The 22884-nt window shown below is 35.9% G+C and overlaps 1 protein-coding gene across 1 annotated transcript in view; it reads left to right on the top strand.

Annotated features, from left to right (window-relative positions):
- Positions 1-22884, top strand: part of CNTNAP2 (contactin associated protein 2) — a 1742807-nt gene that overhangs the window by 83789 nt on the left and 1636134 nt on the right. The window contains exon 2 of the mRNA XM_017502914.1: positions 15526-15636. Coding sequence (XP_017358403.1) covers positions 15526-15636 — 111 coding nt within the window. The remainder of the gene's footprint in view (positions 1-15525; positions 15637-22884) is intronic.

Below are 22884 nucleotides of genomic sequence, written 5' to 3' on the forward strand. Positions count from 1 at the left end.
TAAATTAGTTTAATTTCTTTATATAAGCAAGTGATAATTAAGCAAGCACTTTTTTGGTAATAAGGCGTAAGCTCACTTTTAAAATTCTGTCATCTCACAAACATCTCATGACATTAAAGAATCCAGAAATGTTGGCCATAAAAGAGACCCCAAAGATGATGTTCATTTCTCATACTTAACAAATGGAGAAACTGAGATTCCACATGAATATGTAACTTGATGGAGAGAGTTGACAACTAAATAGAAATTAGAACTTAGGTTTTCTAAATTCAGGTTCAGAGGCCAGCTTCTGTAAAAATGCAGGCGTTGGGAAAATAATAGAGTTGTTTCCATGAGATTGCAGCCATCTCTTCATTATTATGGTCAAAAATATACATATCTCATTTATTTTTCACTGCTATGGCTCTATTTCTTATTTCAAAATGTAAAACCCGCAACTTTTCTCATCTTCTGGTAGCTGTATGAACCTTAGCCATACAGAATTCAGTGGATTGGGCTGTCTCCATTTCCTATTTATTTCTGATTACATTGTTTTTTCAAGATGCATTTTGTTTTCCCGCCTGGAATTCATTCTCTGGGAATCTCCTCTCTGAGGAAGCTTAAAAACCAACCAGTGTTTATTTTTTTAATGACATTGCTTGCACTTTTATTCTGTAATATCTCTATTCAGAAATCTTTAATTGTTCCCAGTCCCTTTCTAGATGAGATCGCAAATTCTCTGCTTAGCTTTCAAGGATCAGCACACTTTCAATCACTTTTTCTTAATTCCCAAAACCCACCTGGCATATTAATCAAACTGACTTTTTGTAGCCTCTAATTAGTCTCATTTCTGTACCTTGCTTATGTTTTCCCTTTCTTTCTGCCCATGAAAGATTTAAGATCTCCTTTTAACTGTGAAAATCTCTAGATTGTAGTGCTTCTCTTCTCATGCACTCCTGGTTGTTTGAACCACAGACATGGAAAAGGTTATCCCAAGTGTGGTGCTCAACAATCTGGCTGGGGCTTTGATCTCCCAAGTTCTGGTCTCTGTTTGCCTGTTGTATTATTCATTTTCATGCCCCTGATAAAGACATACCAGAGACTGGACAAATTACACAAGAAAGGGCTTTAATGGACTCACAGTTCTACATGGCTGGGGAGGCTTCACAATCATGGTAGAAGGTACAAGGCACATCTCACATGGTGGCAGACAAGACAAGAGAGCTTGTGCAGGAAAATTCCTCTTTATAAAACCATCAGATCCTGTGAGACTTATTCACAATCAAAAGAATAGCACGGGAAAGACCTACCCCATGATTCAATTACTTTCCACAGAGTCCCTCCCACAACACTTGGGAATTGAGGGAGTTAAAATTCAAAATGAGATTTGGGTGGGGACACAGCCAAATCATATCACCTGCCTACACTTGACTTCCTTCTTGATCCTCCCTTCTCGATTTGAACTTTCAAGGCTTGACTCTATCCTGTTCTTGCCTTTTTAAGACCAGAGTTAAGCTTCAACTTGGTCATTGCAAAAACCTACTACTAACAAGCACTGTCCACTTGCCACTCATGATGGGGGATGGTGGCAAAAATGATCCAATCAATTTTCTGCCCTCAGTTCCATCTAAAATGAGTGCACGTTTGTGTTGAGATGACTTATTTCATTTTTGTTTTCTTTTAGTTTGGTATAGTTTTTGATTCTTCATAAAATCCTTCTGAAAACAATTTTATTTAGAAATTAAACATTATCAATACTATATGTCAAGGCAAGCAACTTTCTTTGGAATGTAATACATCCTGAAAATCAGTGGAACATGCTTTTACCTTTACCCCCAGGTGCCCAGAGCATTTTTTTACTGGTGAAGTGCAGAACTCTTCATTCAAGTGACCTGACTCTGAGGGGATGGGTCAGCAGTGTTGAAAAAAATCTTTCTACTTAAAATAAGGGAAATGTATGTGCTTAAAGACAGAGGCATTAGAAAGGGGAGGATGAACAGATCATAATTTTAAAAAATGGTGAGAGCAAGGTCCTTCAGAAGTTGTAAATTGATGGGCATTAGTGCATAGCTTTCTTTCTTTTCCAGGTTATCTTTTACGGAACAAGGTTTGCAGTTACCATAACACCAATTAATAAAGCCATATTTGCTGGAAAAATCTTATTCAACAACAAAGTATCACAGTAAGAAAGACAAAGCTTAGTAATTTATTATGTAGATGTAAAAATAAACCTTGGGTAGTTTTGCCTGAAAGTGAGAATCTTAAGTGTCTTAGGAAGCTTTTACAAGTGCTATAGCACTTGCTTTCTGTTTTCTAGTTAAGCAAACTTTATTGTTTCAACCAAGTAGGTACAGAACCTGTGATGGGTAATTTCATTCAAAAACATGAATTCAATTAAGTGTGAAGATGCAGTCTTGGCATATGTTCTTAAATGAGTCAAACCTCCTATTTTAATAAATTAAGTAAATGAGCCCAAGTCCATATTTTATGGCTGTTGCTTAGTGAATGACTGCACACTCTATTCAGTCATCCACATAAGAAATTAGTGATTTTTTTGTCTTTCTTCTTCCTATAACTTCTCACATCTGGTTGAAAACCAAATTCGCTAACCTTCCAAAATAACTTTCACCACTTTCCTCTCTTATCATTCCATTGCCACTGTCTTTATTCACCTCTGTATCACTTCTAATTTAGTGGGATTTTTTTTTTATTTTTTAGGCGGGGCCTGGCTTTGTTGCCAAGCTGGAGTGCAGTGATACGTTCTTGACTCACTACAACATCCGCCTCCTGGGTTCAAGCCATCCTCCCACCTTAGCCTCCCAAGTAGCTGGGACAACAAGCACACGCACCATCCTACCTGGATAATTTTTGTAGTTTTGTAGAGATGGGATTTCTCCATTTGCCCAGGCTGGTCTCAAACTCCTGACCTCAAATTATCTGCCTGATTTGGCCTCCCAAAGTGCTTATATGCCTGGGATTACAGGCATGAGTCACCACACCCAGAGACTTGTAATTTACACTGCTATATAATAGTCTCCTTGTTTCTAGAACACACCTCCAATAATGGCTCTACCACCCAGATGTCAATGTTTTGTTTCTTCTCAAATGTAGATATAATCATATCATGTAACTATCCCAATGAAGGAAACATTTCAGTGGTTTCTTAAGGCCTACAGAATATAATTCACATTTACTGCATGATGTTTACTAACCTGTGAGGTCTTGAGTCAAAGATACCTGGGTTCAAACATGATAGGTATCCAATACAGATTTGTTGAAAGAAAAATGAGAGTATGCAAAACAGAATAAAATGAATAAGATTATTCAGTTTGCCCTTGGCATTCCTTTTTGTTCATCTTTTCTGTAGATTCAATGATCACCACCCTCCACACATCCACTGTGCATTCATTCTATTCCATATGCCAAGTATACAAAAACAACACAACTCTTAGGTCCACCCTTGTAGGGTTAATAACTTGTGGTAGAGTCAGATATTAAACAAGTGAATACACAGATGAATGCAGAATTATTAATCATCATAATTGCTTCAAAAAGAGAAAAAAAGAAAATAAATGTGTTCCCTGAAAAGAGGGAGGCAGACTAAATTTAGTGTAAGTGATGGTGAACTCACAGAAGGACTCTCCTTCTGAGATCTGATGTAGGACATGATCAGTTAGTCATCCAAGAGAAAATTGGGAGAAGAGCACTTTAGGAAGAGAGAACAAGTATGATTTGCTGTTGTTTTTAAGATTCTGTTTGTTTTTGTCTGATTCCTTCTTGAAGATGCTATACATTCCCATATTTATACTTTATTGTGATATTGATGCTATTGCCTGGAGTGCTCTTCTCTATCATTTTATACGTAGGGAAATTGTGCTTATCATATCATGTTCTTTTAAAGCATTAAAAGTGTTCTTACCCCTTCAAGCAGAACTTACCTTGTCTCCTCCCTTTATTCACTCCTTTCGATTACGATTATCCCATTGCTTATGGATAACTGGGTAATTTCTTTTTAGACAAGTCTTCTACAAGTGGATATAACTTGTTTTATTTTATACAATAGTAACTCCTCTGTATTACTGAAGACATGAGGAGAACTGAAATCAGGTTATTGAGAGACCAAGGGGAATATTTTTCAAGTCACCACTTCAAAGGATAGTATGTGTGTCAAAATCTAAATATATTTAAGAAAGATATGGTTAAATAAATTAATGATAGATTAACAAATTGAATGAATGCTCTTTTAGTATAGATCCTTACATCTTTGATGATAAATTTATACCCAGGACACCAAATATTTTTCAACTTATTTTCTTTATTCATTAGAGACAAAAAGTTGATTTGGGTTAGTTAGAATTAAAACCTCTTATGACAGTCTTTATATATAAATTTTAATAGAATGATGTCTAGATAGTAAATAACACTATTTACATTAAACTTCCACTTTCATTACAATAAACTTGGCAAAATACCACATTTTCTCTTGTTGTGGGCTTCCATTCTTTGAATGTTACTAAAGCCCAGCTCCTAAGAATCCCGGTAGTATTCTGTTCTCACACTGCTAATAGAGACAGCTGTGGCTTCATAATGCATAAAGCAAAGAGATTTAATGGGCTCACAGTTCCACATGGCTGGGGAGCCTCATAATCCTGGTGGAAGGCAGAAGAGGAGCAAAGTCATGTCTTACATGGTGGCAGACAAGGGAGCCTGTGCAGGGGAACTCCCCTTTATAAAACCTGCAGATTTCATGAGACTTAGTATTGTGAGAACAGCACAGGAACGACTTGCCCCTATGATTCAATTACCTCCAACTGGGTCCCTCCCAATGGGAATTATGGGAGCTACAATTCAAGTTGCGATTTGGGTGGGGACACAGCTAAACCATATCAATCTCCTACAAAGCCCAACAAAGTTGGCTCCTAGCCCATCTTCTGAAGTCTCTCTGGTCACTTTCCTTCCTGTTAACCTCATGCTTCTGCTCCAACCTCAGTGGCCTCCCAGGACACTTGAACATACCCACCTTGTTCCTGCTCCTGAGCCTTCTGAAGTGAGCTTGTTGTGCTAGAATTACTATTCCACGGATATCAGATAGCCCTATGGCTTGTTATCTCTTTCCATTAAGTCCTGCTAAAAATGATATCTTATCAAGGCTTTCTAAAACTCTAATTTAAAGGATATTTATCCATCCACTCAAATCCCTCATCTTCCTATCATGCCCTATTTTCTCTGTGATTAACACCATCTGAAATACTGTGTATTTTTTTATATTTACTATAACATAAAATTCTATGTTGTTCACTGTTGTCCCCCAACTGTAGGTACTCTATAAATCATCATTGAAGGAAATGGATATAATTTGTGCACTCATCATCACTGGTTAGTTATTCTTAATACTATTTATTTTTCAAACCCTATAAAATCAATATATGTTAGTTGAAGAACATTTCCAAACAGTGGAAAGCAGAAGACAATGAAGGTCAACAATTATCTAGCAATCAATTCAGCACCATGATTGACATTTTGGGTTACATATACTTTCAATCATTTCTTTACCTATAAATATCAATTTCATAAAATGAAGACCACATTATAAATAGTTTTATAGACTACTGTTTTAACCTATCATTCTATAAACATCTGTCAACTGATTAAAGATTTTTCTACAGCTTCACTCTTACTGGCTCTCTAGTGCTCCATAGTTCACTCTGCACATCTTGAATGTATGGCCTAATCTGAAGTGACTTAAGCAAAGCACACTGGGAAGATGCTTACCTACAGCTCTTAGTTATTTCAAGTTAAATGGGTTAAGTAATCTAAGAAATAGATTTGTCAGTAACTACATTTTTTATTGTTAAATACTAACTTTCAGTTAACCAGTTAAAGAAACTAGAGAGTCAAAAATTTATTTACCAGTGGGCCAATACATTATAATCCAAATAAGCCCTGCCCATAGGAAGTCTGTCAATCAAAGCTTTAAGAGTACTCAAGTTCATTTAGTCATATTGCGATTGACTGTGACAGTCTTCAGGTTATTGATTTATTAAAAACTCTAGGTAGCTCTGCCTTCTTATGAGACTGCAGAATTTGAGTTAAAAAAAGAAAAGACTGCTGTCGACACCATGTTAGAGATTAAAACATTTGCTTATCTCATGGGTGGTGATTCAATTTTTGAATACTATTTATTTCCTTTTGTTGCATTTGTTGCATGAAGTTATGAAATTAAAATTTCAATTTTTTTTCCAGATTACACCAAGGGTAAAAATTGACTTTTATTATTTTGTGTTATACAGTTTTTTCTTTTAAATTAGAAGATCAACTTCGAGAAGACAAAAGGTTAACTTAAAAAAAAAAAACCCTCGGAAATCTATTTCATTTCTAGTATATTACAGTTCAGTAGAGAATTTGAAACTGATTCATCTGTTATACCATCTGTCGGAAATATGCTGCAGCTGTTAAATGTCCAGCAAAATTTGAACTGCATCTCGAAGTAATTTGCCCTTGGTACATGCAGATCAGACAATTCTTTATTTGATTTGCAACCAAGATTCCTCTAAATGTGACTGATTTTCTAGTTTTACTACTTTCATTTCATTATTATTTTTAAATACAGCTATTAGACAAACCAAAAAAGAAAATGAAAGAAATTCGAATTAATTTTTAAGATTAAAAAATCGAATTTATTAATTGTCATAAGCTATTAATATTGCATTTATTGTGTTCAATATTTTTAAAACATATAAAGAATTTCTATGTTTTGAAAAATATTGAACACAATAAATTCAATATTGTGTTCAACATTGCATTTTGGGGATATGAAGACATTCCCTACCTCAAGAGAGGGTTATCAGCAGAGAGATCAACATATAAACAAATATTGATCATAATAGACTTTCAGTGATACAGAATGAAAATGTTATACTAGGAACACCAAAATCTTATGTTCTTTTGAAGACTAAAAATAGATGTAAAAGAGCTAACTCACAACAGTCAATAGCTTCAAGTCTCAAAAACTCATTTGCTGGAGCCAAGATATTTTAAAAGTTCTAGAGTCATATACTGTACTGATGAGTTAGACAAACCCTCTATGTAGTTCAGGGATTCCAAATTACAAGTCATTTTAAGTTGTTGAAGACCATAGATGATCTTTCTTTTGTGGGATACAGTGAAGAAGATCTATGTATAAAACCGTGGAATAAAACCATTTTTCTTTTGCAATGCAGATATTTAAAAAAAAATTTGTCTCTTTATTTAAAAATGTTTAAATAAATTTCCATGTACAATTTACAAAGCAAATCATTTATTTAATATATATATTTTATTGCGATTTAGGTTTTGGTGTACATGTGAAGAACATGCAGTATCGTTGCATAGGTACATACATGGCAATGTGGTTTGCTGCCTTCCTCCCCATCACCTATATCTGGCATTTCTCCCTATGTTGTCCCTCCCCAACTCCCTACCCCTCACTGTCCCTCCCCTAGTTCCCCCCCAAAAGACCTCAATGTGTGATGCTCCCCTCCCTGTGTCCATGTGTTCTCATTGTTCCACACCTGCCTATGGGTGAGAACACTCAATGCAGATTTTAAAATGGAAAATATAAACATGCAGATTAGAAGCTAAACAGATGAAGTGAATACATCTCAATAGTCAATACTAGGAAGTACTTTGCCTTGCTTGCTTTTAGATGGATTTATTTTTTTATCATTGTCAGTAATTCATTGATTCAACAACTCTCTGCAAGGTTGTGTTGTGCTGCATGTCAGATGTTTAGGCTCTGGGAATGCAGAGTGGACAGGTCAGGCACCTGCCTTCCTCTCGTGGTATTTACAGTCCAATCAATAAGAAATGTAATAAATTAAAAAACAAACAAGATAATTTCAGATTGTAATGGACACTATGAAACAAAACAAAACAGTATGATAGAATAGCAAGCAATGTCTCAAGAGAATGAAGACAGAAACTGAGTTGGTTAATTTAGATGAGCTGGTCAGAAAAAGTGAAGGTATTATTTGAGTCAGAATCATAGTAGAAAGGAACCAGCTCTTTTAGACCTGGTAGAGAGAATTTTAGCTGGAAAGCAGAGAGAATGGAAAGGCCTTTGAGCAAGGGTATGCTTGGTGTGTCTGAAAAAGAGAGAGGAGAGTGAATCTAGAGCTGAGTGATCCAGAGAATGAGTGAAATAAAATAGCACCAGAGATATCTTTGGGGCCAGACCATCTCAGGCCCAATGGAGCTTGGATTTTATACTAAATAAGAAGGGAAGCCACCAGGAGGTTGTCAGGACATGGCAAAATCCGATGCTCAGTTTTAAAAAACCCATCTGGTAACTGTAAAGAAAATGGATTGTAAGGAGATAAAGATTGAAGCAGGAAATAAGTGCCCAATAAATATTTATTGAATGAATAAATGAAATAAAGTTGATGTATTTTGCTGAGTGTATTCAATGTAGGCATACCCATTAAATTGCTGATTATATATGGGTTTATCTGAGAACATCTATTTAAAACTGTAGAAACCTCTTTCAGTTAAAAGACATGGGTCTGATGTGGCACACAAAATATTGAAATTGCTGTAATATTATTATATAGGGTGACATTTCATGTAAATTCTTAGAATCAAAATGAGAGGTGGTGAGAACAATTTGACAGTTTCAATATTATTAGCTCTGTGTAGCCCAATGCAACGTATATGGATTTTACCTGAAGTCACTATAGAGGCCATTTGTCCCAGAAAACTAGACTTCAAAAGCATAGGCCTAATAATCACGTACAATTTTGTTTTTGTCCTGACTTTAATATACTGTGAGATCTGAAGGCTCCTCATCTATAAAGTGGTAATAACACCCATCTCAATGGGTTACTGTGATAACTCAATGAGATGACCCACTAAAAATATTAACTTGCCTATTACATAAGTAGTCAATAAATGATTCCTATTACTATCAATTGATTTGCTGATTGTGGTTTAATGATCTCTGCCATCTGTATATTCATCATGGTCCAAATTGGAAGGATTGAGGTGGGAGGAGAGAAGGCTGCCTCACTTGTGCTCACCACTATAATGCCTATGGTAGCACATTGAGCTTTGTCTCATTAAATGGAAAATGAAATAAAAGAGTAAATTGAGTCACCTCCATCTGGTAGGAAACAAAGATATACTGAAAAGAAAAACGGAGGGCAGATGAATTTATTTTATTCACTTAGGTTTCGTCACTGTGTGTCAGATAAGGTACACCAGTCAGTTAATTTCATTCCAATTCCATTATCTTTAGCTTTTTCCAAAATTAGCATTTGATGACAAACTAATTGTACTTCTCTTCATGGATACTCTCTCTGATAAATTCTTATTATCATAGAACTTATTCATAGACTCTATGAGAAAATAATTAATTCTCAATGTGATTATATAATCTGTTTTAGCAATGACCTAACACTTTCATATTTTATGTGCAAAGTTAGCTACCTCTGACATGCAGGATCTAATATAAATAATAAAAATTCTCTAATATAAAATGAAATATAAAAAATGAGGCTATATTTGCATGGGAATTTCTATGATAAATCAGTAAGTGAAAAAGTATGTTAAAGACCAGATGGTAAATGTTTTTTGTTTGTTTATTTGTGTGTATATCTAAATATCTGTGATGTCAAATGTATGTGTGTGTGTATGTACTATGAAGACTAGTAAAAGTGATGAATTCTATGGATTACCAGGGTTCTTCATATGTTTGTTTGAAATTGTACAGGAGCAAGAGGAAGATGTATCTTATTTTCAATAGCTAAAAGTAGTCCAGGGAAGCTGGAACAAAAGATATACAAAAGCAATGTATGAACCATAAATATGGGAGAAAAATATATTATAATTGAAGATATATAAGATAGATTGAGTAGCAGTTAATGGGTTTTTTTGCCCTAAGAAGAAACATACATTTTTATAGCATACTTCTATAACTCTGATTGTTTAACCATTTATTTTCATTGTTATGATTTAAAAATCTAGAACAACTGAGTCAAAACAGAGAAAAAAAATTTTTTGAAATAATGAAAAAAATAAGGAAACTGTGGATAAGATAGGATGAAACAAGTTGCCCAAATTTAGGTTGCTAGGAATAAAATCTAAATATTTTGACTCTAAGGAGCATGCTGCTACTTCTGAAAGTCATGCCTTTCACCAAAAAGTGTTTATTATACAAAGTTAAGTTAAAAAAATTTGGTCCTTAAGTATGTCTAAAAAATTGTTTTAAAAATTGGAAGAGAATATCATATTCTGTTTCTTGTACTTTCCATGTTATTAAAGAAAAATATGATAGGTAAAAATTAGAAAATGTAAATTATAAATTAAATTTAAACAAAATTGGGATTGCATACATGAGGGGTAATTTAAGAAGCTTTGGCCAAACCTCCCAACAAGCTTGCATTCTGCTTCTCATCCTGCCTTACTCCTTATGACTAAAACTATCTTGAGTTACAAGCTAAGTAACAAGCTCTTCTCTGGCTTCCCAAGTAGCACAGTGGTTCCTCCAAGAGGTCTTTTGTCTTCTCCCTGATGTCTGCTTCAGGGTCTTGTGACCCATCTCTGTGCTTCAGGACTGCTCCTTGCCTTCTGCTCCTGAGTGTCCCCATGCTGTCTGCCCATCTACATTTCTGACCATTATTGCATTCACTAGAAACCCTGAATTGGACATCAGGAGGAAGATAAAAGACCTCTTGGAGGAACTGCTGTGCTATTGATGATGGAAAGGAATAGCCATACAACTTGATGCAGGGTAAATGTACAGGCAAAGGTACAGTAGCTCCAACTTCAGAAGGTAGAAGTTGAATATATACGTAAGACCACTGAGTGATGTGTTCAACTCAGAATGTGCCTTTTGCGATGCATTTTTTCCTAATATAAAAATGAGGATGTTATTGTTAGAATTTCTGTTCAGCTAGCACTGCTTTGTTCTTGAGCCATTTGTTGATGTTAATTGTTTTCCTCCATTTGGCTTATGTTACCAAATGGGTCATATAAAACATCTATTTGAAGTGTTATAGCTTAAACATATATTGTTTTGTGAAGATTTTTCAGACATCGTCTTTCGGCAGAGATGCATTTGAAAACCATACTCTCGTGTCAATTTTATGTAATCTGAAGTCTTTCAATCTTGTAAACTCTTGCCAATATCCCTTGCCAATAGCCAAACCTCTCAACTATAACTTTTAGGTAAAGGGCAACGGCTATTTCCTGTCTATTTGCCAATAATTTTCTCTGCTCCAGCTTGAGTTCGTACAGCATTCTTATAGCTAGTCTGCCTTAATGATTGACTGAAATTGTGTGAAAATAAAACTCAAGGCCCATCTGCTCTTCTAGTTTTCATCCAAGATTCCCTGGAAGGGAAGTACACTGGAGACCAAATATTTGCCATAGCTGTATATGGCTGTGGTTTTGGAAGACATCCCAGTATGGGAAAATACAATACTGGATTATTTCAAATGTTAGTTCTTTTTTCCTTCTCTCCTTCCCTCCTTTACTATTATATAAAAATTCTAACTTTCTCTATGGATTTGCCTGATTTCGTAGTATTTAATGTCTGCGGGAGATGGAGATACGTGTTTTAGCACAACAATAAAGCAGACTTTTTAGAATGGATAATGAGTAATAACCATTATTACAGTTGGAAATAAAAATGGATAGTATAATGTAATAGTCAGTATGGCAATATGTGCTTGTGCGGAGTGCTGCTACAACCATCTCTGGGAAATTTCAAATTCACTATGGTTTCTTTCATGTTGCTTGAGGTGTTCCCCCTTTCTAAAACATCCTTAACCCTCTTTCTACCTATCTGTAGTCTCTAATTTCTTCAGATTCTATTCATTATTTATATGGTATCTGACACTCTTAAGTAATCATCATTCATTCTGATTCCCAAATTCCTTCAATACTTGTTACACTACATAAGACGTTGGGAAACTTTTTTCTGTAAAAGCTCAGGTACTAAATAGTTTAGTTTTGTTGGCCATATGATATCTATTGCAATATTCTACTGCTGCATGAAAACAGTCATAGAAAATGCATAAATGCATGACGTGTAACTGTGCTCCAATAAAACTTTGTTTACAAAGGCAATCTGTGAGCTGGATTGGGCCTGCAGGCCATAGTCTGCTAACTCTTGGTGATTGACACTATTTTGGAGTTTTCAGAGTTTGAGAGAAACTTAGTTAAATTTACTCGTATTACCTGTGTGTTACCTATAGGAAAGGGGTACACACGCACACACACACACACACACACACACGCACGCACACACACACATATACATATAATCTGTCCAAAGCAGTGAGAACAGCAAAATGCAGCAAAATATTCTCCAGGAGAAAATACAGTAATTGTAGCATTTTTAGCTTAATAATAAGATTATAGATTATGTTTTAATTTGGAAGAATATCAAATTGTGAGTGCTTTACATTCTGATAATAATTTTTCAGTCACCTTTTTAAAAACAATTTCTTATTGGCCTTGATCTTCACTAATCTCGATTTAATTCTGATTATTGTTATTTTGAATAATTATATATATATTTTAAATTATTACTTTAATTTTTAAAATTTTTAAAAATTGATTTTAATTGATTTTTTAGAATAGTAAAACAAATGTAAAATTTGGAACTGATCAATTTTTCACAGAAGCCAATTTGTTTAATGTAATAACTCTAAACTATATTATGGTTTTATAAATGCTACATTTAAATTCTAAATTTAAATTAGCTAATGGATCATTTAACCAATTATCAACTTATTTTAATTACATTAAATGCAATAATCTATATGCATTGGATATTCCCCTTTAGAAATGTGTCATGCATCATTTTCAAGTACGGGCTAGCCTGATCGAGCATGTATGGACTGGAATAAGTTTCTCCTAGCGTGATCCTGTTGATTTCTCATGTGGGTTTCTTCCTCCTTTTCTTCATATTTCTACTCAAATGCTACCTGATCATTTTGTCAAAGCTTTCCTTGACAAGGCAGCATAAAATAGCAATTCTCTCCCTTTCCACCTCACCCCCAAACTCCCTGCCCACTGTTTTTTAATGTTCCTTCCTAGTATTAATTACCATAGCATAATATAAATTAACATTTTTTTGTTGAGATGTTTCTTACCACTAAAACATATGCTGTACAAGGGCAGGATGTTGTTAATTTCACCTTCAGCCACACTTCAGTGCTTGGCCTAACATAGGCAACTGATGCATATTTAAATGAGTGAAATGAAAATGAGTGAATGTTAGCACATTTTTAAAATAATGGGAACATTAGAAGTAATGTTTACTATAATTAAAGGCAAAATTTATCTTGAAAATTATAAAATGTTATACTCAAATGAATCAAAAGTAAGAAAATCAATGATGTATGTTTGTGCTCACTTACAGCTAAAGAGAGAAGTAAATGTTTTCAAATAATATGAAATTCTTCACTTTAGATGATAGCTTTGTGAATTGATACTTTTAAAACAAATTTTATGTTCTTTTCATTCTTTCACATTTAACTTTCTGGGAAACTTATTTATATACACATGCCCTATTTCCCAGAGGTGCTTGCAGTATAACTAAGAAAAATAAGCAATTTAAAAATATTATATGAAGACGAATTTGCTCATTTTAATTTCCAATTTGTATACAATTGAGTGTAAGACAATAAATAATAATTCATTTCTCCAGTGTCATTGGAGACTTCACTTAAGTGAATTTACAAGAAAATTATTCTTTCTGTTGCTAATTTTTTTTTGCTTATAAATTTCTGAGAAACCATGTTTGACTATATAGAGAAAAATTTTCTGTTTTATTAAACAGAGTTCTGAACACAAACATTTGTTGAGAATTTAAGACCACCACTCTAAAAATTAAGTGTTGTGCCATGTTATAATATGAGATCATGCTTCCAGACTCTTTGAGGTTCATCGGGTTTAGTGCATTCATTCATGTATTCTGCAAATATTTTTAGAGTATGTGCCAAGTACCCTTGTTCAGATCACTGAACAGTAAGCATTAGGCCAACTATCTAAAACTTCATTTCAGATAGAGCTTGCTGACTAGTGGGAGAGAAAGGCAACAAAACAATTGAATGAGTAGCAACATAATATATCAATTGGTGCTAAGTGTTATGGTGGAAAATCGAGCAGGCTGTGGGTACCGAGGCTGATGGCAACAAAATGCTGGGTGAACTAGCAAAGCGCATCTGCAGTGGCAAAGGTGACAAGAGAGGATACTTGGAATAGTCTTTGCAAAGGCTTACCGCAGGGGCAGGCTTGTTTATAAAGGAAGAGGAAAGGGGCCATGGTGGCTAGACAGGACAAGGACATGGGGAAAGAGATGAGAGGACTGTGGCCATCGTAGACCACTGGGTGGCGGGGTGGTGGCAGGGGGACTTCAGATAGTATGAACAGTATGCCAAGTTGAGAGCAGGAGCCTGAGAACATTTTGAGTACAACAGCCACCTGTTCACTTGCAGTGTAAAAAGTGTTTCTTCAGCTGCCGCAGGCAGAAGAACTGTAGCAGAGTGAGAGGGGATGCAGGAAGACTGCACAGTCTTTTGTGACAGTGATCTCTGGAAGCTGTGTGTTCCTGTTCTGTAACTATGGAGTTAAAGTGAGGCAGTAGGATTTGGAACATTCTGGCAACCAGAAGACGTAGCCCTCCATGCCCTCTCCCAGAGAGGGAGGGTAGACTCAGAAGAGTCCCGGCCACGCTAACATTAGGAACACTTAGGCATTAGCAAAATGAGAAAGATCCATCAAAGGAATCAGAGAGCAAGCAGCTAATGAGAAAAAAGAAAAAAAAATGTTAATGACATTATAAAAGCCAAGTGCAGAAAGTGTTACAAATAGAATTGAGGTATCGCTGGTTCCAGTGCAGTTGATTGGTTGAGTATGATGGAAACTGATTAATTTTTCTGGTGGTAATAATTTTCAAGTTGATGATTATTGTGTGTTCACTTGCTGATGTCTAGTTATTTCTTCTAGTAAGAATGTGTAACATGAGATCTGCTTGATAAGTGTGCATTATTATCTAGAGTTATAATATTGCACATGAGATCTCCAGAACGTAGTCATCTCGCATAACTGAAATGTTATACGTGTTGTTTAGCAACTCCCCATTCTCAGTCTTTTAGCTTTGGTGGGAGTCCTTTTTGTCTCTCCTCCCCCAACCTCAATAACTCTAGTGCTCTGCTCCTGTAATGTATAAATTCTTGAAGATTTCCAGGAGATGCCAGATACCAAAGCTTGTTACAGGAACAAGCTCAGTTTACTTGTGATTCTCAGATAGTAAATCTGAGTTGAGGTCCTTCAGAGTAACGTGCTTTGCTATGGTTTTCCTCTTGAAAATTAGAGGGTTACATAAACTGGCCCTGTGTTTTATTATATTTAGCATAACAGAATTGCCTACATTGATTTGCCAAATGTTGTTTCAAAGATTTATAAAAGACATGCCAGATTCAATGATTATTTTAACCAACACATACCAATCATTATTTAGAAATCTTTATTGAGTTTCTTTCTCTCTTTTGTTTTTAGAAAAATGTGACGAGCCCCTTGTCTCTGGACTCTCCCATGTGTCTTTCAGCAGCTCCTCCTCCGTGTCTGGTAGCTATTCTCCCGGCTATGCCAAGATAAACAAGCGAGGAGGTAAGCCAACTTTTGATTCTTTTATCAATAAACATGTTAAATAAAACATGTTATATTTATAACTATATATGTATATATAGCATATACGTAGTCACACAACAGATGTTGGCAGGTACCAAAAATCATTCTTGCCACCCTTATTAAAAAAAAAGATCCATAGATACCATGAACCTCTCATGTAATCTCTGTTGGGGAATAACAGAAAAATTTAGGCTGGAAATTAGAGATAGTAAGTCAAAATGGAAGACATTTTGAAGTTGCCTGAAATAATAAAGTCAAAATGGCATAAACGCTTAAAGTTAAAATTCCTATGAAACAGGCTAGCGCGGTGGCTCACACCTGTAATCCCAGAACTTTGGGAGGTCGAGAAGGGCGGCTCACAAGATCAGGAGTTCAAGACCAACATGATGAAACCCCATCTCTACTAAAGATAGACAAAATTAGCTGGGCCTAGTGGTGGGTGCTTATAATCCCAGCTATGCTGGAGGCAGAGGCAGGAAAATCTCTTGAACCCCGGAGGTGGAGGCTGCAGTGAGCCGAGATCACGCCACTGCACTCCAGCCTGGGCAACGGGGTGAGACTCCACCTCAAAAAAAAAAAAAAAAAATCTGTTAATCAAAAAATCACTTACAGATGTAAAAGAGTTGAATCCTAAAATGTATACAGTGTATTAAAAAGAGCACTTTGTATCTACTGTATATTAATGTAAAAACTTAGTTCCTATTGAAGATGCAATGGCCTTGTAATTTTTCCTCCAGGACCCAGAATGTAGTTCTATTATAAAATCTGTGTAAAAGTAGCTAGATGTGTTCAACTACAACTTAGTTCTTGACCTTAAATCATGGAATTCGTTAGTAACCGGTAGTTTCAAATTTTGTAGCAATTCATTGAGAGTAAAAGAACATAATTAAGGACAGAGGCAAAAACTCTTTTGCTTCAAAGGAGCAGCTGGTAGAAATGTGGGTGAATAGCAACTTAAAAAGGAAGGAAATAATATTATCTTAGATAAATATGAGTCAACAAACAAACACCACGATGTTTTATTCAGTAAAACAGCAATGATGGTTGACAGGCGCTTGGGTGGAGAGGGAGAAAAAACAGAGAGAGTTGTTAAAAGTTAAAGTTTTAGTTGACAATATGAATACGTTTTGTATATCTATTGTATAGCATGGTGACTATACTTAATAATGTGTTGGCATGGACACAGGGAGGGGAGCATCACATACTGGCATCTCTTGGTGGGGGGTGGGGGGGACAGCAGGGGGTGGGGAAGTTGGGGAGGGATAACATGGGGAGAAATGCCAGATATAGGTTACAGGGGGATGGAGGCAGCAAACTGCATTCCATGTATATAACTATGCAACATCCTGGATGATCAACAATCCTGCATGATCCCAGAACCTAAAGTACAATAAATAATAATAATAATATGTTGCATGCTTGAAAATTGCTAAAATAATAGCTTTTAAGTGGTCTCACCCTTTATAAAAAATAATTGTTTTGTCATGTATATATTAATTATCTTGAGTTAATTATTTTACAATGCATATGTCAAAACACCATGTAGAAAACTATAAATATATAATTTTTTTGTGATTGTACATTAATAAAGCTAAAGGAAAATAAGAAATGTGAAATCATAAATCTTGAATGAACCAATTATAGAAATAAAAAAAATAAAAGAGAAAGGATATACGAGGAAACAAGGAAGGGAAGAAGAGAGGGAAGAAGAAAGGGAGACAGGGATGGAGGGAGGGAGGGAGGGAGGGAGGAAGGAAGGAAGGAAGGAAGGAAGGAAGGAAGGAAGGAAGGAAGGACTATAACAAAGATGAAAAAAGAGAGCAGGGGGAAACTCAAAATAAAAACAAGATGAAATAATAAAGAGGGGAAGAAAAAATATTGCATCAGTAAAGAAAGGCATATCAGGTTTATGAAGACCAAAAGCTGAAAAGAATCCAGATAAAAAAAAAGCTAGCCTAGTATGTACAGAATAATATAAGGTATTCACAGAAGTATGAAGAGGTCTCAATCAGTAAAAAGACTTGGTGAAAAAGTGATATACAAACAAAGGTAGAGGAACATAACAAATATGCAGTTTTAATGTAATATTAGTATAAATTAGCTCATTTTTATAACTTGATATTCATCAGGCAATGGACATGAAAGTATTGTTGAGTTATTATAAGTTATCAAAAGTTCTACCTAAAGATGTTGAAGTAATAGAAATTTAAATCTATTTCTCTCTCATAAAAGTCATTGGAAACAACTATAAAACAATGAATATAGACAGAAAAACATGACGCAACGGACTGTCCATACCCAAATGATAATTACAATACAGACCATCCCAGTATTAGAAAACCTAGAACAAAATATAAAAAAGATATTCCATATAATTCTAGGTGCCAAGCGAATGTATTTTTCCGTAAAATAAGCGCCATGACACCAAGGGACCTAAAGCAACTGTAAGGAGTGGAAGCAGAGTCAGAAAATGCTACTTTCAAAAGTTTTGAGGGAAAATATGACTGAAGAATATGACAGTAAATCTGGGCAAGTCAGGTTCTGTCATGCATACAGCACTTCAGGAATACAAATGATACAATCTAGTCAACAATGAGAAAATTGAAAGTGCACAATAAAGAAACTGAGGCCAAGTGACTGGTGTTGAGTAAGGAACCCATTTCTTTTTTTTTTTTAATTGTATTTTGGGCTCTGGGGTATATGTACACGTCTTACACAGGTACTTACATGCCATGGTAGTTTGCTGTCTCCATCCACACTCCCCACCCCCGACACCTACATCAGGCATTTCTCCCAGTGTTATCCCTCCCCATCCTCCCCATCCTCCCACTGTCCCTTCCCCTCCCTCCCCTCTACCCCCCCGACCTAGCCCTGTGAGTGTTGTTCCCTTCCCTGTACCCAAGTGTTCTCATTGTTCATCACCCACCTATGAATGAAAACATGCAGTGTTTAGTTTTCTGTTCTTGTGTCAGTTTGCTAAGAATGGTGGTTTCTAGATTCATCCATGTGTCTAAGGACACTAACTCATCATTTTTTTATGGTTGTGTAGTATTCCATGGTGTAGATGTGCCACCTCTTTGTCCAGTCTATCATTGATGGGCATTTGGGTTGGCTCCAGGTGTTTGCTATCGTAAACAGTGCCACAAAGAGCATACATGTGCGTGTGTCTTTATAATAGAACAATGTATAGTCCTTTGGGTATATACCCAGCAATGGGATTGCTGGGTCGAATGGAATTTCTGTTTATAGATCCTTGAGGAATCAACACATTGTCTTCCATAATGGAACCCATTTCAATGTAAGACCTCACTAAATAGCATGGGTGCTCTAGTTGCAGGAGAGAGTATCAATGTTATAGGCACAGAAATTTTAAATTGTTAATTATAGGAATTAGAGAGATGTGAGTATTTTTTCTTTCTAACCTTTTAGAGCAGCAGGCTACCAGATGCTGAAACTTTACATACAGATTTATTTTGCCTTTGATTTTTTTACGGGATTTAATATCTTTTACAAAAAAAAAATACTTTTGTTGCTCTCATTTAATTCTAGAAAAGTTAAATTATTTCTTATTTGTTTTAACATGATACAAGATACCACATTACATCATTTAGAACTACTTATGTATATACTAATATATACAGAGAGAAAGATCTGATATTAAGCTTCTAAAATATTAATATTACAGGTTTACACTTCACTGTAGCCCATTTTATCATCATTTGTTATGTGGGGAGGTGCAGCTATGTACTTTTTGGCTGCTAAAGACTGCTTTGCTTATCAGCATTATGCTGTGCATAATGATGTATAACTCCCCATCCCCAACCCTCTAATTTTTGCTTGCTAATTTTTGTGGCTGGTGAGGTAACTAAGCTATATCTTCCCCCTTTATGCTGCTCTGCCTCTGAAGATACAGACAAGACACAAACATGAAGGGCTTAACCCTTGATGGCCACGTGAGTATGGGTCAAGGGAACTAGCATGAGAAAAGAAGGTTATGTCCTCTCCAAGGAAAAATAAAAAGAAAGGCACACATAGTTGTTATAATACAAAATGTTTTTTTTTTTTTTTTTTTTTCTGCAACTGAGATAGCCAAACTTTCAAAGTAGTAAATCCCTATCTTTAAAGGTTTAAAAAATTTTTTTTTTTTTTTTTTTTTTTTTTTTGAGGCAGGGTCTCACTCTGTGTCCCAGGCTGGAGTGCAGTAAAATGATCTCTGCTCACTACAAGCTCCACCTCCCAGGTTCAAGTGATTCTTCTGTCTCAACCTTCAAAGTAGCTGGGATTACAGGAGAGTGCCATCATGCTGGACTGACTTTTGTATTTTTAGTAGAGGTGGGGTTTTGCCATGTTGGCCAGGCTGGACAACAAAATATTTAATTCCACTATAAAGTTCATATGCAAATATCCTTGGGAGAAGAGCCCTGTTGAGTAAAACATGTGATAAGATATACATGGTTAATAGCCTACATTGAGAGAAAGGATATATATTTTTTAAAGTATAGCATGATGCTATCTATCTGGAAATTATAAAGAAGACAGAGAATTCCAAACAGAAAATGTTGGAGATACATCTTCTTAATTTACAAGTGGCAAGGGTCATCTGATACAGACACTGTATAAGCGTCTGAAAGTGAGAAGATAATATACTAACAGAACAATATAAGAATTTAACCTACTAATTATACAAATGTAGAAAAGAACAAATTCAGTGGAGTATTATGTTGACAAACATTGGCTTCAAATTTTATTATTTACTTAAATGATACTCCTAAGATACATTTTGGAGAGAGGGTTTATAAATACATAGAAAAGCTCAGTATAAGTGAAATATTTGGATAACAGAGTGTCACATATTTATAAAATCGAATTTAGATTATGGGTCTTCATAATCCAAAACCATCTGCTATAATCTTAATGTCAGGGACCAATACATGGCAAAGGTTGGGGGAAATGTGATGTTAAAAATGAAAAATCCATGTGTAATTCTAATATGTCTTTTGGAGCCGGCTGCTTTTAGTTTGTCAGTGCTTTTGTTTTTTTGTATCAATGCCTTATTCCTGTGATGTGTGTTCTGATGTATCCCCACATTTTTCATCCATTGAAGGCTTCCCAGTCTTGTGTCATTCTGGGTTAACAGCAGTTAGATGTGTTACCGTTTCCAAGGTTAGCACAGACACAAAACATTTGAAAGTTTGATACAGTATATCCTCTACCTTATTTTCAATATAGCATTTTACAGATTATAAACTGTTTTCATCTGTGTTCTATTTGTTTCTCAATCTTCATAACAATCTGATTAGAAAGAATGGTAAGTTAGAGATGCCAGTCAATTCTTCTGCCAAACTTTCAACCTTGTGCTTCATATGCCTTTTGTAGAAATCAGCCTGTTTAATAAATGGTGTTGGGAAAACTGGCTAGCAATGTGCAGAAAGCAGACATTGGACCCCTTCCTGACACTTTACACTAAAATTTAACTCCAGATGGATTAAAGATCTAAACATAAGACCTAACACCATAAAAACCCTAGAAGAAAACCTAGGCAAAACCATTTTAGGCATAGACAAGGAATTCATGGCTAAACACCAAAAGCAATGGGAACAAAAGCCAAAATAGTTAAATGGGATCTAATTAAACTCCAGAGCTTCTGTACAGCAAAGGAAATAATCATTAGAGTGAACCCGCAACCAACAAAATGGAAAAAAAAAATTTGCAAGCTACCTGTCTGACAAGGGGCTAATATCCAGAGTCTACAAAGAACTAAAACAGGTTTACAAGAAAAAACCAAACCCATTCAAAAGTGGGCAAAGGACATGAACAGACACTTTTCAAAAGAAGACATATATGAGGCCAACAAACATATGAAAAAATGTTCATCACCACTGGTCATTAGAGAAATGCAAACCAAAACCACATTGAGATACCATTTCATACTGGTTAGAATGGCGATCATTAAAAAATCAGGAGACAACAGATGCTGGAGAGGATGTGGAGAAATAGGAACACTTTTACACTGTTGGTGGGAGTGTAAATTAGTGCAACCATTGTTGAAGGCAGCGTGGCAGTTCCTCAAGGACCTAGAAATTGAAATTCCATTTGACCGAGCAATCTCATTGCTAGGTATATCCCCAAAGAATTATAAATTGTTCTATTATAAAGACACATGTACACATATGTTCATTGCAGCACTGTTTACAATAGTAAAGACTTTACTATTGTAAAGAACCAACTCAAATGTCCATCAATGATAGACTGGATAAAGCAAACGTGGCACATATATACCATGGAATACTATGCAGCCATAAAAATGGATGAGTTCATGTCCTTTGTAGGGACATGGATGAATCTGGAAGTCATCATTCTCAGCAAACTGACACAAGAACAGAAAACCAAACACCTCATGTTCTCACTCCTAGGTAGGTGTTGAACAATTAGAACATGTGGACATAGGGAGGGGAGCATCACATGCTGCAGTCAGTTGGGGGGGCTAGGGGAGGGACAGCAGGGGGTGGGGAGGGTGGGGAGGGATAACGTGGGGAGAAATACCAGATATAGGTGATGGGGGGATGAAGGCAGCAAACCACCTTGCCATGTATGTACCTATGCAACAATCCTGCATGATCTGCACATGTACCCAAGAACCTAAAGTACACACACACACACACACAAACTCAGCCCAGTTCTCCTACCAGAGGGACAGCCATTCCATCACATGGCCCTGGTCCCCCTCCACTTCCACAGAGGCTTACAGAGGTCACCTGACCTCAAGGGATGCTATTAGAATCTCTCTGCTTTGTTATGTGATATCATTTTGGGAACCCAGAGGAATGTTGGGGAAACCATAACAGGCCATGTGAAACAAGACAGAGAGAAGAGGAAAGCAGGTGCTGGGGAAGAAGGGAAGGCATGAGGCTGGGGTATCTGCACAGAAAAGGACAAATTAAGCTCTGATTTCACTCACAGCCTCTTTTAGGCCCCTGTTTCCAGCTTGTTTAACCTCTGGCTGAACTTCAGCCTGAACCTCTGAGATGTATCATCCCAGTTCTAATAGTGACCTCATCTTATCTGGGCTCATTGGAGTAAGTTTCTTTTCCTAGTTACTAAATAGCTTTTGATTTTAAAGAAAACTCAAACAAAACCTGGTGATTCTCCCCCTTTTGGAAATTCAATAAGACATATAAAAACCCAAAAATACATCATCAGTTTCTAAAGTGGCATAGCTAGGGAACA

Source organism: Cebus imitator, unplaced genomic scaffold (genome assembly GCF_001604975.1).
Source record: "Cebus imitator isolate Cc_AM_T3 unplaced genomic scaffold, Cebus_imitator-1.0 Scaffold304, whole genome shotgun sequence".
Lineage (NCBI taxonomy): Eukaryota > Metazoa > Chordata > Mammalia > Primates > Cebidae > Cebus > Cebus imitator.